Below are 16,233 nucleotides of genomic sequence, written 5' to 3' on the forward strand. Positions count from 1 at the left end.
AATAGAAGGAGGGAGGTGGGGAGAATGAAGAGAGTATTTATTAATGTGTGGCAGTGTCAATGTTAATATTTTGGTTTAAAATGCTAATATTAAGATGAAGTGCAGGGAAAGGCATGGCAGAATCATTAATGATTTTTTTTAAAGCTCTCTGAAACCTTTTCAATTTAGATTAGTATTTAAATCTCCCTTTGGAGATTAAATGGCTTCAGTGAGACTTGCAGTCCATTTTCTGATTATAACATCTCCTTCTAGCATAAAAGGCTTTAAATACAGCATCATCCTCTGAGTTTTTAGACATGTAGCTCTTTATACTGATGCTTATTTACAGATATTGGGCAGCTGAAATTGTAGAAGAGTCTTTAACCAATTTTCAGGATTTCATTTTATTATTAGAGCAAAAAGTCTTAACAACCTCTAAAATCCATCTTTCTTTCTAGATGTGTGTGTTTTTTAACAAAAGCACCTTTCCACACACAACATACCAGGAGATGAGGATTAGTGGTGAGGTATCTTCCCATTTAGCAGGAGAAGAGAGATTATACAGAATAATGAAATTTTCCAACACTGTAATAGCATTTCTTTATGAAATTCTGTCTTACTTGTGACAGCCTTTTACTTTAAAAGCTAAGGTAAATACTCCCTGTAACTCCAAATAGATAGGTAAAGAAACAGCTTAACTGAGAAAAGCCTGTAGGAAAGCAAATGGCCTTGTGAGTGATGATACACTGAAAAAAGGCATGAAAGGTTGGTAATCATTTTGAAAGTCATATTTTAGAATTACTGTTCTAATACTACATAAATATAATGTAAATATTTCTTACTTTCAAAAAGGTTTAAATTTTACTATTTTGTATCTCCACAGCATTTGTCAAGTAGACACAGTGTCCAGCAGAGCACATCACAGGTAAATACCATCCATGTTTGAATTTTTTATTGTCTTTAAGTTCTTGGTATTGTAGGTAAAAGTATGATGGAGATTATTGGGTAAGTCCTTACCCACAGAGCCCTTCTTCAGAAGATTGCCAAGTATTTACGTCACTAAGGTCCTTCTTCAAATTCCATTTAGGTCTCTTTTCCTGAGCTTGTAACTGTTGTTCTTAAAAGATACAGTTGTGTAGTGAGATCAAAAGCCTCACTCTGCCCCTGTGACTCTTCTGTCTATCTGCAGACACGTGGCTTAGTGGCTTCTGTTTCACACATCCTTTCTGTACTGGTATAATCCAGTCCTGGTCATGGAATCTGGCTTTGATCTTTACAGAGATCTGTGCTTCCACAGGTACCTCTTTTTAAAGAATGAGGATTTCCTTGGATTTAATTTTAAGTCCAGAACAAAATTCCTTTTAAACTAGTAGAAATCTGAATTCTAAGTCTGGAAATTTAAGATTTTTTTGGTTAGACTGTACCTGTCTGTGCATTCAGAGGAGATGAGCCTAGGGAACTTAGGATATTCATGCAACCTGTTTATTAAGATCAGCATGAATGGATGTAAAGGGTTGTAAAAACTGAAAGCCTACATTTGCTTTTACTCTTTTTTTCTTTCTCTACCCCAGCATTCACTGCTGTAAATAGGTCTTGATATGTTGAGAAATGTAAAATGTAAACCTTTCTACTATTTGGCTTGATTGGTTGCTCATGTTATCAACCCTTGTTAAGTTTTTTTATACCTGCAGGACAAACTGGCCTGTTAAGCCTTGTTCGAAGTCATTGATTGTTTTTGGGAGGAAAATGCCCTTAGGATTAAGTCCAAATGTTCCCCCAGCACTGCCAAGGCTGCCACTAAACTCTGTCCCTAAGCACCACATCTACACATCTTTTAAATCCCTCCTAGGATGGTGACTCCACCACTTCCCTGGGCAGCCTGTCCCTGTGCTTGAGAACCCTTTCAGTGTGGAATTTTTCCCTAATGTCCAATCTAAACCTCCCTGACACAACTTGTTCCTTGAGAGAAGAGACCAACCCCCAACGGGCTACAACCTCCTTTCAGGAGGGCAATAAGGTTACCCCTGAGCTTCCTTTTCTCCAGGCTGAGCCCCCTCAGCTGCTCCTCATCTGACTTGTGCTCCAGACCCTTCCCCAGCTCCCTTCCCTTCCCTGGAAAGGCTCCATCACCTCAGTTCTTCCTTGGAGTGAGGGGCCCAAACCCCAGGATTTGAGGTGTGGCCTCAGCAGTGCCCAGTACAGGGGGACAGTCACTGCCTTTGTCCTTCTGGATGCAGAAAGGACCTCTAGAAGTGAATCGCAGCTGCTCAAAAGAAATAATGTAACAAATTTTATGAACAATGTTTTAGGTCAATCTGCTTTAAATGGAAATCATCAGGACCCACTCCAGTACCATCTTATTATTCATTTTCAGTATCAATATCAAAGCAAAATTTGAGAAATAGGATTGACTTGGTTTACTTGATCAAATCAGATTTCCAATGCGTAAACCATTTATTTTGTATCTACTTGGTTATCACCGTTTCATCAATCTATTCAAATTAGAAGCATTAAAAATACAGACAGAAAGCTTAATCTAGCCCCTATCTCTGAGGCAGAATATATTTGAGATTAAACTTTTACTTGAGGGTGAGAGGAGAGCAGGATCTCTGTTGAAATGCTCAAGCTGGTCTGTTCAGGTGTCCTTTCTTTGTGAGGAAGTGCCAATGGTTTTCCCTGGTTTGCCTCAGGTGGACACCATCCGTCAGCGGCACGGGGAAGCCTGTCGGATGCCAGTGCCTCATCACTTCTTCCTCAGCCTGAAGAGCTTCACCTACAACACCATTGGAGAGGACACCGATGTCTTCTTTTCTCTGTACGATGTCCGGGAAGGCAAACAGATCAGGTAGGAATTTGTCAGAGAGCTAAAAAGCCTCCTAGGAAAAGAGTTGTGAGCAGAGCAGCTGCGCTGGAGATAAACACGAGGGGTGCTCTTGTGGCCCAGCTGGAAGGACAGAGCTGGGAGATCGTGAGGTGCTGGCCCTGCAATCCTTCCTGGGAATATCAGAAGTACTGGTCTTTGCATGGGAAATTTAGTGAAGCATTAAAGGCACAGAATGGTTGAATTTTTTAGTTTTCTGACTTTGCCTCCAGACATTACAGAAGGTCTTGGTGTCTCATAGCTTCCTCCTTAGTGCTGTTGGTTAAGAAGCACAAATAATGACAGGGCCAGGCTGTGGGGCTGGTTTGAGAAGGGACTGCTGTGTGCCCCTGTAACTTTCTTCCACTCCTTGCCTTCCAGGCCTGTCACAAAATAGCTTTTTCTCCTCACTGTATTGCTCTCAACATGAACTCCTAACATTCATCCCTATGTCTGTGCTCTCAGTTTATTGAACTAATTGGTACCAGTGTTAGCAAACATGAGATGGACTGGCTTTTTCTCCTACAAGCACGTGTTTTGAAAAATCAGGGTATGTAGAAGAGTATTGGAGCATTTATTTTGTGCCTTGGAAGTTTAGCAAATGCACCTTGGTCTGATCTGAGGAACATGTTTGTGCAGTGTTCTGAGTTTTGGTAAAAGCATGTCCTGACTGTCACTTGCTGCCATAGTCAAAACTCTCCTAGTTTTCAGCAATTGGATTTAGATTTGTTTCAAAGTGAGAGAAGAGCCACAGAATGTTCCTTCCTCTCTTAGGAAGAAAGCTCAGAGTAAGTGAGAACAGGTTTGTGTCTCTTCAGAGTACATCCCTCTGAAAATTGGTCTATATTAGAAAGCTCTGATGACTTGATGGTATTTCTTGATATCCAGTTCGAACCTCCCCTGACACAGCTCCAGCCCCTCCCTGCTGTTCCTGGGCTCAGAGAGCACAGATTGGCACCCTCCCCTCCCCTGCCCTTCAGGAGGATGCTGAAGGCCCCAGTGAGGTCTCCCCTCAGTCTCCTCCAGGCTGAACAACCAGGGGCCCTCAGCTGCCCCTCATAAGGCTTCTCCTCCAGACCCTTCCCGTCTCTGCAGCTCTTTGGACTCTCCAGTGGATGCAGTTTAGGATGTGCCTATGATTCCTCCCTTGAGAGAATTACCAGGAAATAGGAGGGAAAGGTGAAAATGGAAAACCAAACAGAAAAAATACACTCAACTAGTTCCTACTGCAAAGCAGTAAAATATTAAATAATTGAGATGAGAAAAGCTGCCAGGAAGAGGAAGGGACAGACAGACAAGCTGCTGGCAGCAGAAATTGCTTTGAAAGTAGATGAATTGTCTTGGGCTGCAGTTTGTATGTAAACACTGAGTGCAGAGCCTTAAGGAAAGGTTTTGCCAGTGATAAAAAAAAAAGGAAATAATAGTTATAATGAAAAAAAGCACAAAGAGTGGTCCAGGCAAATTTAAATATATACAGTAATGCTTTTTTGTGCAAACAGTTGCTATTACTTAGCTCTTTGTATTGAGCATCAGTGGTCTGCTGTAGTGAAAACAGCATAATTTTTACATTTTCTTACATCCCAAGGAGTGCTGGAGAAGAAATGTGTAATGAGGCTGAGCTCTGTTTTGGAGAAGAAACCAGAAAACAGACAAACACATTGCTACAAATTTAGAATGATGTTTTTATATCTACTTTAAAACATTTTCTCTCCTCTCGGGAAATAGTACATTAAGGTAAAAAACCCAAGCAAGGCTTCTGCACACTGCACTCTAAATGAAAGGGACAAATTGACTTCTGAAATGGTTTGGAGGTTGATAAATTTCTTACCCAAGCAGCTCATGCTGGAGGCTGAGTGGCTTTCAGCATTACTACCTTGGACATGTGCTGGATTACAAACCTCCCTGAACCTGCTGGTGCCAAGAGTTATTTCCCAGGGAGGTTAAGTGAAGAATTGCTGAAAGTTCCAGTGTTTTTCAAGGGCTGAAGCAACAGCATGCACCAGGTGTGGATTAGCAATCAGAAGGTTGCAGCAGCAGCTGAAATACTGTTTGGTTCTGAATACAAAAATGTTTAATGGTTGTCAGCAAAGGAGGAGCAGACAAAGGATGACAGTGGGGAGCTGTGGACAGCAGGAATAACAGCACTGCCAGCAGAGGGGTCAGACCTAGTGGTAAACACAAGGAAAAAGTTACTTCACTTTTAGTCTGACAGAAATATAAAAAGTAATACTTCTAAGTAAATAGAACTTGAAGGCTCAGGTTAAAAAAAGGATTAAAGCTTATTTGTCTGTTTTAAAGTATTGGGATTTCTTTTTTTCTTGCATACAAAAGGCACTAATCTAGCAACTTTGTGACTCATCTTTAATACCTCAGTTTGTTTGCTGAGTGGAAATTACTGGAAAATGATGTGATAATTGATGTAGTTTGGGTTATAGCCAATGATTATACCCCATTGTGAGATATACCTTGGGATGAATGCTCATGGAGTGATCGAGTTGAGAGTAGCAGCAAAGAAAATGTTGCTGTAAAGATGGTGAACTCAGTAAGGGAGGTGCCAGTAAAAATAAAATAGAGATAGGTAAACTGATACTGAGAAAAGACATTTCAGAGTTGTCTGTTTCTGAATGATGCTGTTGAAGAGCACAGAAGCAAATTGTTTCAGTATGAAGGAAAAATTAAATACATGGGGACAACAGCAAGTCTGTATCATGTTCTGTGGTTGGAAAGGCATTATAAAACAGGAAAAAGGAAATTGCACAAACAGGGATGGGAAGACACAGAAACTTGTAGAAAAAATGCAACTACCAAAGGGCATCAAGGAAGAAAAAAAAAAGAAAGGAATAATTCTATAATGCTTTACCAGCAAAAACCCTTTTTTTTTACAAAATGAAGAAATAACTGAACAGATTAAAGGGGACATTAAGCCATGAGCAGATGTTTCCAAGATAGCTGGAGTATTTAATGGCTGTTTTGCCTCAATCTCCCTAAGAAGGTCAGCTGCAATCCGATGACAAATGTGAAAAGTTGTGGAACAAGTAAACTACTTGTTAGCACTAAGAAGCTAACAAGATGGTAAGTAAAAGTCAACATAGATTTGTCAAGCACAAATCACATCAGAGCCAACTAATTTTGTTCTGTTATATGGGAATGCACCTCCTGCCTCAGCAGAAGAGAAGTATTAAACTTGTTAGAATAAAGAGAAACAGGCTGGATGAACTGCTCTAAAGGAGCTGGAAACTGGTAGACAAAGGGATGCACAGTGTTACCTGTGCTAGAAAGATGCAACAAATAAGAGATAGATTTACATTTCTTTACATTTTTAGCATGATTTTGTTAGTGAAAATAAATTCAGTAAAAGATTGAGGTTTAGATACCTATATCATAATTCTATTTTTCTAGGAAATGCATGGAATTATGCATAACTTAGAAAAATTACACATTCAGAAGTATGATAGCAGGTGTTTTTTCTGAAAATAAGCTTGTTAAGTCCATTCTGTCATAGAATCCCAGAATGGTTTGGGTTGGAAGGGACCTAAAAGGCCATCTCGTTCCACCCCCTGCCATGGGCAGGGACACCTTCCACTCTCCCAGGCTGCTCCAAGCCCTGTCCAGCCTGGCCTTGGATACTCCAGGGATCCAGGGTTTCTCTGGGCAGCCTGTGCCAGGGCCTCCCACCCCCACAGGGGAGAATTTATTCCTGATATCTGATCACTCTCAGTGTAAAGCCATTCCCCCTTGTCCTCTCACTCCAGCCCTTGTGAAGTGTCTCTCTCCATCTTTCCTGCAGGCTCCCTTCAAGTCCTGGAAGAGGCAGTTAGGTTACCCTGAAGCCTTCTCTTTTCCAGGCTGAGCAATCCCAGCTCTCTCAGCCTTTTAGTATGGAAAGGATAAATAAATTTCTGTCTTATTTTTTCTTTATTAAGTTTATGTTTAAATATGTGAATGCTTTTCATTCTGCCTGCATCTTCAACCAGTTACCCTATTTTACACACCACTGGGATTTAAAATTTTCTTGTCATCTAGAAATATCCTTAATTATGGAGAGTGAATAGAACAAAAGAGAAACTCTGATGTGATTGAATTTGAAGATCTGGGGGCCTAAGCAGTAATTATGCATGAGAGATGGTGTTGTGCATATTTCTGCTGATAACTCCTCCACCTGTCTCCTCCTACTTACTGAGCCTTTGCCATTCCCATTATAGCAACGACCTCGTCGTGACTGGGGGTTTGGGAGATGTGCTGAGTGCCTGTGCTGGTGTTGATGGGAGTGACTGAGGAAGTCCATGTGGGCATTTCTCATGCAGAAAGTGTTCAAACCCTTTGTTGAGAGACCAGGTGTTCGCTGCAGTGTCTGTTTTAAATATCTGCCACGTCTTTGGGGTGAGACAGGATTGTAAACACTGCGACACAGGCTAGGAGTTGGGTTGGGAAACATCTATTTCAGTGTTAAAATTTAAAAGCAGTAGCCAAAACGAGAAAAAACATAAGCTTGCTCTTTAAAGCTCTTGCTAATAGGTGATACAGAAAGATGTTTTTTGTGGAAATGTTCTCAGTTTGTGGGTGGATGACGGGGAGAATGTGAGCAGTACAGTCTGTCCCAAGTCTTGTCTTGTCTTAAGGATTTAGCGCCATTGACAAAGCAGTTCTCGGGAGAGAAACATGGTTTGGAAACATAATTATGGACTGAAAAAATGCCCTGGGTCTACAGCAGGATAGTTAGATTCAGCTGCTCAAAAGTCATCTGACATAAATTCATCTGCCCCTATTTTTCAAGGCTGAGTCAAATGTTCAGTGGCAATGTTTGGCTGTTCGTACTGCTCTGCAGCGGAGTTTGGTGGTAACTGCAAAGGTAATGGAGATAATGATTTCCTATTTGTAACTCCTCTCTGGATCTTGAGTCATTCTCCAACCAATTATCTTCTGTGATAAAAATCAGACAAATGTGTAAATAGTTCAAGATACTAAAGGGATAAAAATATTAGAGAACATCGTTATCAATTTAAACATGTCCTTATAAATGAGTAAACTTCTGGGGCATGGCCAAACTGGGTTTGGTTTAACCAGTGTGTGAGTGTTAGAAGTTTTCTCAAGTTGTTACTCATTTGTACAGCCTGGTCCTGTAGAAGTCCCAATACTGCACTTGAGTGGCCAGGGGAGGATGGAAAAAGAAAATGTTTGTGCCAGTGTTTAGGTAGAGTAGAATGAAACTCACCACTTGGAAACGCTGGATTTAGAAATGATGAATTTATAGGGAATTTGATTTTCACTCTTTCTGTAGTAGGAGTTTCTGAGACACAGTATTCAGACGTCAGAATACAAATCTGTACCAAGCTGCTGAAGGTTACCTTGACAAATTTGACAGGAATCCCTCATCTCTGTTCATATTTGTTGATGGCCGTTAGCTCCATGGTTCTCATCATCATTTAGTCTTTTTTTTTTCCTTTTTTACTGTCAATAGGAATGTATATCAGCTGCTAAAAATGTTAGCAGGAACAGTGTAGCTAAAATTGTGCTTACACATGCGGTCTTGAATAATTTTCCTGTAGCACTTGCTAATTGCAGACAATTACCACTCTCAGGAGCTTTCATTTCAAACACTGAGCCAACATGTGAAATGTAGTGGCAAATTTCCCACAAGTCCTGTCCGAGAAGGGGTTTGAGTCCTCTCAAAGCTCTGATGTGCAGGATCAGCATCCTTAATGCAGGAACAGCTGGACAGAGCAGCCCTGCCTGCCCAAGCCAGGGCTGTAGGACTTGTACACGTTCTGGACACCAGAATCTGCTTGGGCAGAGGGAGGTTTGGCAGCTGGGAGTGGAGAGAGGAGGGCAGGTGAAATAAAAAAGAGTAAGACTGGCATTAATAAGGTCAGAAAACGGAAAGAAGGGTCACTGGGTAGATAAATATGGTTGAAGTTGAATAGCTGAAAGAGAAGTTGTTAATTAACGTGGAAGGATCCGCAGTAAAAACTGTGTCAAACCAGCCTGACTGCTTTCTCTCCCAGGATGTGGGACTGACCTGAAGATCCTTTTTCTGAATTGTTTCTCTCAAGTAATGGCTCTGGGTGTGCTGGGACAATGTGTGGGCATTTATCCCCACTTAATTGCTTTAAAATATTATCATGTTCCTTTATTGCCAGTTGCTATGTAAGGAAGTAGAAAATTATATTTTACTTTTATTGTGCAATATGCGCTAAATTTTCCTTTTGTTATGTTTTTAATAGCATAGCTCTTTTAAAATAGAAAAGTTATCTCATTCACTGTCAGTATAATGATTTGGCTGCTGGGAAAAAATAACTTTGTATCACTCAATTATGTCTTTAATATTCAGAAAATTTTCTTAGGGATTAACCTTACCAAGTAACGAGTTTTTTCTTCTGCTTAGTCATGAAAAAGCCCATCTTTATATTTTTACCTGCGTTTAGCAATCTGATCTATTGGGATAGCTAATGCTCCATCAGCTCCTCCTGTACTTCATTTTTTTTTGGCTTTAGTATTTCAAGGAAATTATTTTTCTGAGTCTTGTGCAATAGATAATTCATAGCAATAGTAATGGGAGCAGCATGAGCTTTTCATCCTGCTCAAGGTGAACTTCCTCAAAAGCTAAGCAAGCATTAAGAAATATTGCTACCCACAGCCATGGCTTTGTTCTGGTCACTGCAGTGACCATGGAAAATCTGTGTGTCTCTGAAGTCTGCTGCAGACAGACAGCTGGGACAAAGAGCCATTCTGGTAGAATATGGAACTTCTGAAAAACACAAGTTTTGTCATCACTTTAGACAAAACCTGTGGAGTATTTAATAAGGTTTTTTGGTGGGTAGATTTTTAGAAAAGTACACAGGAGGAGTGATGCATTTTCATTTTCTTTATTGGTTGCTTCAGCTGACTTTCATTTCCTGGATCTCTCTCTGGAATCTGCATTTGCTTGGTTTTCCTATTTATTCTCTGTCTTGTTAATAGTGTATGCAAAAGAAACTGCTGCTGTCTGGATTTGTATATGAAAGTTGCTATAAGAGATGTAAGTGGTGTTATTAAATATGTTAATTCTTTTCTATAAAATTACTATTGTTCCTATGGAATTACTAATATGTAGCTATTCCAAAGCTGGAGCTTTTACAAATATCCATCTTATTTAAATCTCTCACCACCACCATCCTCCTTCCCCCACAAGTAGGGGCTTTTTTTTTGGTTGGGGATCAAGTATGACATACAAATAGGCAGGGATATAGAATTTTCTGCAGGGTGATTTTGACTTTTTAGCTGTTAACAGGAAGAAATCAATGAGTGGCCGGCATTGGAACTTCTTTCCTTTTCCTGCTCAGGAGGAATTGCCAATGTGTTGTGAATAGATACAGCTGGAAGAAATTCTGCTCACCTGAGGGGCAACGGGGAAATCTGTGTTGTTCAAACGTGTAAGTGAGCTCAGAGAAAGCATTTCCAAGTAATTTTCTGTCTGTAGGAAGGCCTGGTGGATGGAATCCTCTTATTGTGTTTCAGCTCTTTCTGTGGGGAAATTCCCCCTCAAAAGCCAGGTCTGTGCTCCTGACAGAAATTGTCATGTGCGAAGCTCTTGTAGAGCAGGAATTAAACGTGACAGCTGCTGTACCAGACCTCAGAACCATTAGCTTCTCCCAGGGTAGAGGTGGTGACAAAACCCTTACTCTACAAAATACCTGTAATCCAAAATTAGAAGTCTTCCCTGCAAAGCTTCCCTCACCTGCCACCTGGCAGGGTCAGTCTGCCTTGCCTTCCATTAGTTAAAATCACCATCACTGGGGAAATGACTGAACTCTCTCTCTCTCTTTTTTTTTTTTTTTTTTTTAATAGAAGCCTTTTCTAGTTGACAGAATTCCTTTCAGGAACAAAAATATGTACCTTTCATGATGGAAATAACAGAAAAATCCTCATGATGGTGTCAAATGTTCAAGTGTGGCAGAGTCATGAGAAGCCAAGGAGAATGTAATTGGTGCTTAGCTCCCTTTCCCCTGCAAGCCTCAATAACACTTTAACATTGTGGTGGCTTTCCCTTGAATGTGGCAAGAGAAATGACAGGTAGTTATTTTCACTATTTTCTGTTTCCATGGAAACCCAGTGTTTGCAGTAACAGTCTTACTGTAAGCTCTGTAATCCTCCCCTGGGGCTTCTCGCCAATGTGGTAATTTAATAATTCATGAGCATTAAGCCTGAATTTGCTAGGAAGCAAACTGTGTTGCTTGGAGCCGTTTTCTCAGGGCCAGATTGATTTCCCTCACAGATTCAGTGTTCCTTTCTCTAAGATGTCTTTATAAAATACACTCCATAAACCAAAGCAGTGTACTGTGCCTCAGTTGTTTGTGAAAGCGGGGTTATTGCAGAGCTGCTGGATAAGACAGCTCGGGAAAGAACTCTCCTGCCTCTCCCAGCAAAAGAAAAGGAGGAAAACCAAACACACTGTGTGAACACTTGCCTGAACAGGAAGATTGTTAAACAGTCCATGAGTCACTGTTGAGACAGTGAGCAAACTGAAAGTTCAGCAGAGGTGATGCTCCTGTCTCCGGGGCTCGGCAGTGACCGCTGTCCATGATGGATTGCTCAAACACTGCTGGGAGCTGGGAGATGCTGTTGGTTTACACTGGAAGTGGGAATTGAGTTCTTCACAGACATGGGTCTATTCTATACATATGCTCTGGCTTCCTGTCACACTGCAAATGGAGACTCATTCTGTGGAGCTCTGGGAGATTTTGTTATTAGGTCAGTCTTACAGCAGCTGTAAGGACCTAGATTTTTTTTCCCCAAGAGGATGAGCAAAAATTAGCAACTCTAAAAGATAATCATGATGAACAGAAAATAAACTTGAAAAGCTTTTTCAGAGGATACTCCTACTGCTTAAATAATCTTTCAAGAGTAAAGCTAATTCTTTTTCACAATGGGAAATTACTAAAATATCGATATAGGTGCATGCTTTCTTCATGAACACGAGACCATGCTCCTGAAATGAGGCTTGTTTCCTTTTTACAAAGTTCCTACAGGGTGTTCTCAAAAGCATGAGGCTGCAGTGCTGTCCTGATGTGACTGTCTCAGTCACTGACTGTGGTAATGTTCTTGCAGTTGACAAACTCAAGAGATTTGAACAAATTTCCAAATTCCAATTTCCAATTTGGCCAATGGAATGAAAATGAAAGTCTATTTTTTTTCTTCTGTGAAGTTGTGCAAGCAAATATGAGAAGCGTCGTGTGGTTATCATTAGCTGTATTGCAGGGTGCAGCACAAATTGAAGGACAGGACAGTAGAGCCTGATTTTCCCTCAGCCTCCAAATAGGATGGTGGGGAGCAGTAATTGCTTTCTGGAAACTGGCTAATGCTGCTCTCCTGGAGCTTTAAAACTTCTGCTCTGCTGGGTCAGTGCACTTCCTCTTTGATACAGGAACAGCTTCTCAAGTTAATCCATGCAAATATTAGCTTGTCCAAACTGTAAGGTTTTGAGACTGTAGTTCAATTTTCTCTCCCCTTCCCACTCCCACCAAGCCCCAGGGATCTCTTGCATGGCATTTCTCTCCCAACTTAATTCATGTTATGAAACAAGCTCCTTTTTTTGCAGCTTTAAGAAAATGCTTTGGTCCTATACCAATAATTGCTGACATAATTCCATTCATCTGGTCAACATATTGTCCTTGTAGAGCTTGAGGGGCAGGAAGGATGTATACAGAGGGGCAGGAAGAATGCAGTGTTTGATGGCACTGTTGAGGTAAATTTCCTGAAATGTGGTGTGTGCAACAAGACTGGGATATTTTGAAGGGAATTGTTGGCAAGGTTTAATTGCCACAGAGTGACCAGCTCATCCCAAGCTCTCTCCTGGATGGCCTGTGCAGAGTTTGTTCTTGGGATTTATCTGGGACAAAATACGGTGCTTTTACAGTAGCATCTTCAAATGTTTGTGGTACTCATATGCCAGCTCAAAAGTTAGTCTAGAATTCTTGTCAGGCATGTTAACATTCTTTAAAGAAAACACTAGAGATTTTTTGGGGAGGAGGGCAGAGGAGAAATGAAATAGTATCATGCTTATAATTTATTTTTTAACCAGTAGGACTGAAGGGAGATGAGCTGTCCTGGCTAGGCAAGTGTTAGTAGCTTATTCCTGCAAACTTCTGGCTTCTGTGGCAGCATTTTCAGATTATTGTTCCTTACAGCAAGGAGTTTGTATTTTGCTTGCAGGTAAGGTTTTACATGATACTAAAAGTGTCATGAAGAAGCCTGGGGAGACAGCAAGAGAAGATCAAAGTCTAAAATACAAGTTGTTATATGATCTTTTCCACTACCATGTTACCCCTCCCCTGAGCACTTCTACATGTGTCATGGACCAATATGTATTTTTAAAATAACCTGTGTTCTTAGAAGGGTTTGGCTACATGCTAAATTCTGGAAACCCAATTAAATGCAGCTTTTGAGAAAGGACTGGGGTATTTTTAATAATATTGGGGGTTTTCAGTGTTTCCCTGGTTTTCTGTGGAAATAAGAAGCACTGAGGAGAATAAGAAAAATTAGGGAGCATCTGTATATTTGTACCTTTTCCCTTTCAGTGGCACATTGGAATGGAGAGGGTAAAGAAGGTTTTGTTTCTGGGAGAAATAGCTGCTGGACCGTTATTTAAGGCAAGGGAAGAGGATAAGATGTGAGGTTTCTGCCTAAGGAAATTGAAGCCCTAATGTGCTGCTATCCCTGCTTCAGAAAACCAATCTCCTATTCTTTGTTAAAGAATTTATTTTTTTAGTCTGTGTTCTTTATCACCAGTCTCCAATTCAAACAGAAAATTGCAGAGGCTGCAGAGAGGCTGCAGACCTCCTCAACTTTGGCATTATGCATCTGTTAATGCTGTACCTACATTCCCAAATTGATGCTCAGTCAGGATTTTTGCCTTTAAAGCACCTCCAGTAATGAAATGTGCCCATGAATATGAATGCAAGGGGCTCACCAGTCCAGCCCAAGCTCTTTGCCAGCCCTTTCCTTTTGTTGTCATCTTCACACATTGTGCAAAGAACATCCCAAACAAACCTCAACAACAAAAACTCCCTGGGGGCACAGTGCCACTCCTGCCCACCAACAGTAAATTTTATCCCTATTTGCCCCCTTTTTCATGCTGAAAATGTAACATCCCAAACCAGTGATGGCTTTCTTCCTTTCTGCAGAGTTCAGTATGGTTCTGCTTTTCAGTCACTTTGGGGAAGCCAAGAAGTGAGACACTACACTCCTTTCATTTTTCCTCCTTTTCAAGTGAGCGAACAAGAAGCTGTTTGACTTTGCTTGTCAGAGCAGTGCTTCTTATATTTGAGTAGCTGTGGCAATTACTAATCACGAGAGTGATTGTAAACCCTGGCTTAGTGCTGCACAAGAGGTGGTTTCACTATGATGTGAATTAGCACAGGAGGAGATGCTGCAATTAGAGTAATTGGAGCTTACTTATAGCATATAGGAGGAAGAGGAATAAATAAGCTTTTGTTTAAGATACTGCTTCTGATGTGGCACCTCTTGGGTCTGAGCTCACCAGGGTAAAATGTTAATTTTTTTCTCTGTTTTGATGCATTCATCTCCAATTTTATGCAAAAGAACTGATTTTGGTGTATATTCAGAATAGCTGAAAACCTTTATTGGGTTGTTGGTTTTAGTTGTTGGTGTTTTATGTTTTTTTTTGGTTTTGGGCAGCAGTAGGATCAAGCAGTCAGATTGCATCTCAGTACCTCCCATGCTTCATTTCCATCACATTTGGCAGTTATAACTACTGGCTTTTAAGTCAATTTCCACATGGAGTTTATTCAGATTTGATATTTCAGTCCTACTAAACTGGACTTATTGTTGCCTAGATTCTGTGTGTGCTCTCGTCCTTGTGCAGAAGATAAACTTGAGTCTCCAGTGTGTCTTTTCCTCAACTTTTTCCAAGGACGTAGCTCTTAAAAGAAGAATAAGATAGTGAATTCCCATTAAGTTTCTTGACCCTAAATGTGTGTATTTTTGTCTAAAGCCAGACCTGCAATGATAGATGAAGGCAGTGGATTTTCAGGTCATTGGAAACAGGGTTATTCTTCCAGATTTGCTTTGACATAGAAATAAATTTGCAGTTGTAAAATGGGAAGCAGCTGACTAACTAGTTCATAATGTGGGTCACCAGTGTAAAAAAGGTTCCAGTCCTATTCCAGCGACCCTGACAGTGTCAGCACCACTGAGACCTTAGTGGAATAATAACAGAACAGCAGAATAGTAGTAAACTGTTCTTGATCAGTAGTAATACCAAAGATTAGAGGAATGCTGGAGATGAGAAACAAACCCACAAGTTTAGGAGAAGTGATGTGCAAGGAAAAGAGGGAGAACTGGAGCTGGCTTGGTCCTTTGGGGTGGCCTCTTGGCACTGCTGCCCTGTCACTCTCTGCCTCCTGTCCTTGGATCTCCTTTGGCCAAATGCCTCTTCCTGTTCCACAGTTCTCAAATGCTGCAGTGGACTCAAAGTCCCTTTAATTATTTATTCACACAAACTCAAGAGGACTCTAAATTAAGGGAAGGAATGTAAAGGTTGTTACTGCAGTGGTGCTGGAATAGGGGAACAGGTGATCAATAGTCACGTGAGAGGAGTGCTTGCTGCTTCATTTCTTGAAAAGCGCTGCAGTGGGGGACAGGAACCAGGTTTTCCCTATGGCTTTAACAAGGAAAAGATGAATTTCAAATTTTAAAAGATTTCCACTTATTAATGGAGGAAAACCTTGCAAGAGACCATCAAGTGAATCTCCAGAATATCCCTCTTTGGGTGCTTTAAAAGCACACTAGGCAATCTTTTGTTAATGAATGAAATCCATACAGGCAGCTCAGCTCAAAGACTTGGCAGCCCCTTCCCTGCCATTGTCCGAGGGCCAGTCTGCACAGGATTTTGTGGCACACAGTAGTGCATTCAGCTCCTGTATGAAAATGAAATGCTCATTAGAGTTGAAATAATAATTTAAAAAACCCTTAAAAAAAAAAACCTGTTTTGAAAGTTCAAGACTACATCTTACTGGAAATTTAAAATACAATATGTAGCATTGATTTATGTACTAGAGGTAGCTAGAGGTAGCTGTGAAGATGTAATGTTGTTGTAATGTGACAGTCAGTGTAATATTGTGAAGTTTTAGTATTGTCCTGCTCTCCATTTAACACATCACCAAATTACTGAAATGGATTTCACCATGTCATTAAAGCATTTGGTAAAATAGTCTTAGCTTACTGATATCTCAAAAGAATCATGAAATATCTGTTTCTTATGGATTTCTTTGTGGCATTTCAGCAGTCCCTGAGGTTATAAGCACTGGTAACAAATTAATTAACATTATAACTGGATGGGGTTGTGGGATCCATGGAGATTGGAGTAATAGCGAGTGACAGGGAGAGTGAAACAGCCA

At 40.6% G+C, this 16,233-nt stretch overlaps 1 protein-coding gene across 11 annotated transcripts in view; it reads left to right on the forward strand.

Moving 5' to 3' along the window:
- DOCK3 (dedicator of cytokinesis 3) overlaps positions 1-16,233 on the forward strand; it is a 185,898-nt gene that overhangs the window by 75,608 nt on the left and 94,057 nt on the right. For all 11 annotated transcript variants that reach the window (XM_038149579.1, XM_038149585.1, XM_038149580.1 and 8 more), the window contains exons 8-9: positions 863-904; positions 2,670-2,824. In XM_038149579.1, the coding sequence (XP_038005507.1) occupies positions 863-904; positions 2,670-2,824 (197 nt within the window). The remainder of the gene's footprint in view (positions 1-862; positions 905-2,669; positions 2,825-16,233) is intronic.

Source organism: Motacilla alba, chromosome 12 (assembly GCF_015832195.1).
Source record: "Motacilla alba alba isolate MOTALB_02 chromosome 12, Motacilla_alba_V1.0_pri, whole genome shotgun sequence".
Lineage (NCBI taxonomy): Eukaryota > Metazoa > Chordata > Aves > Passeriformes > Motacillidae > Motacilla > Motacilla alba.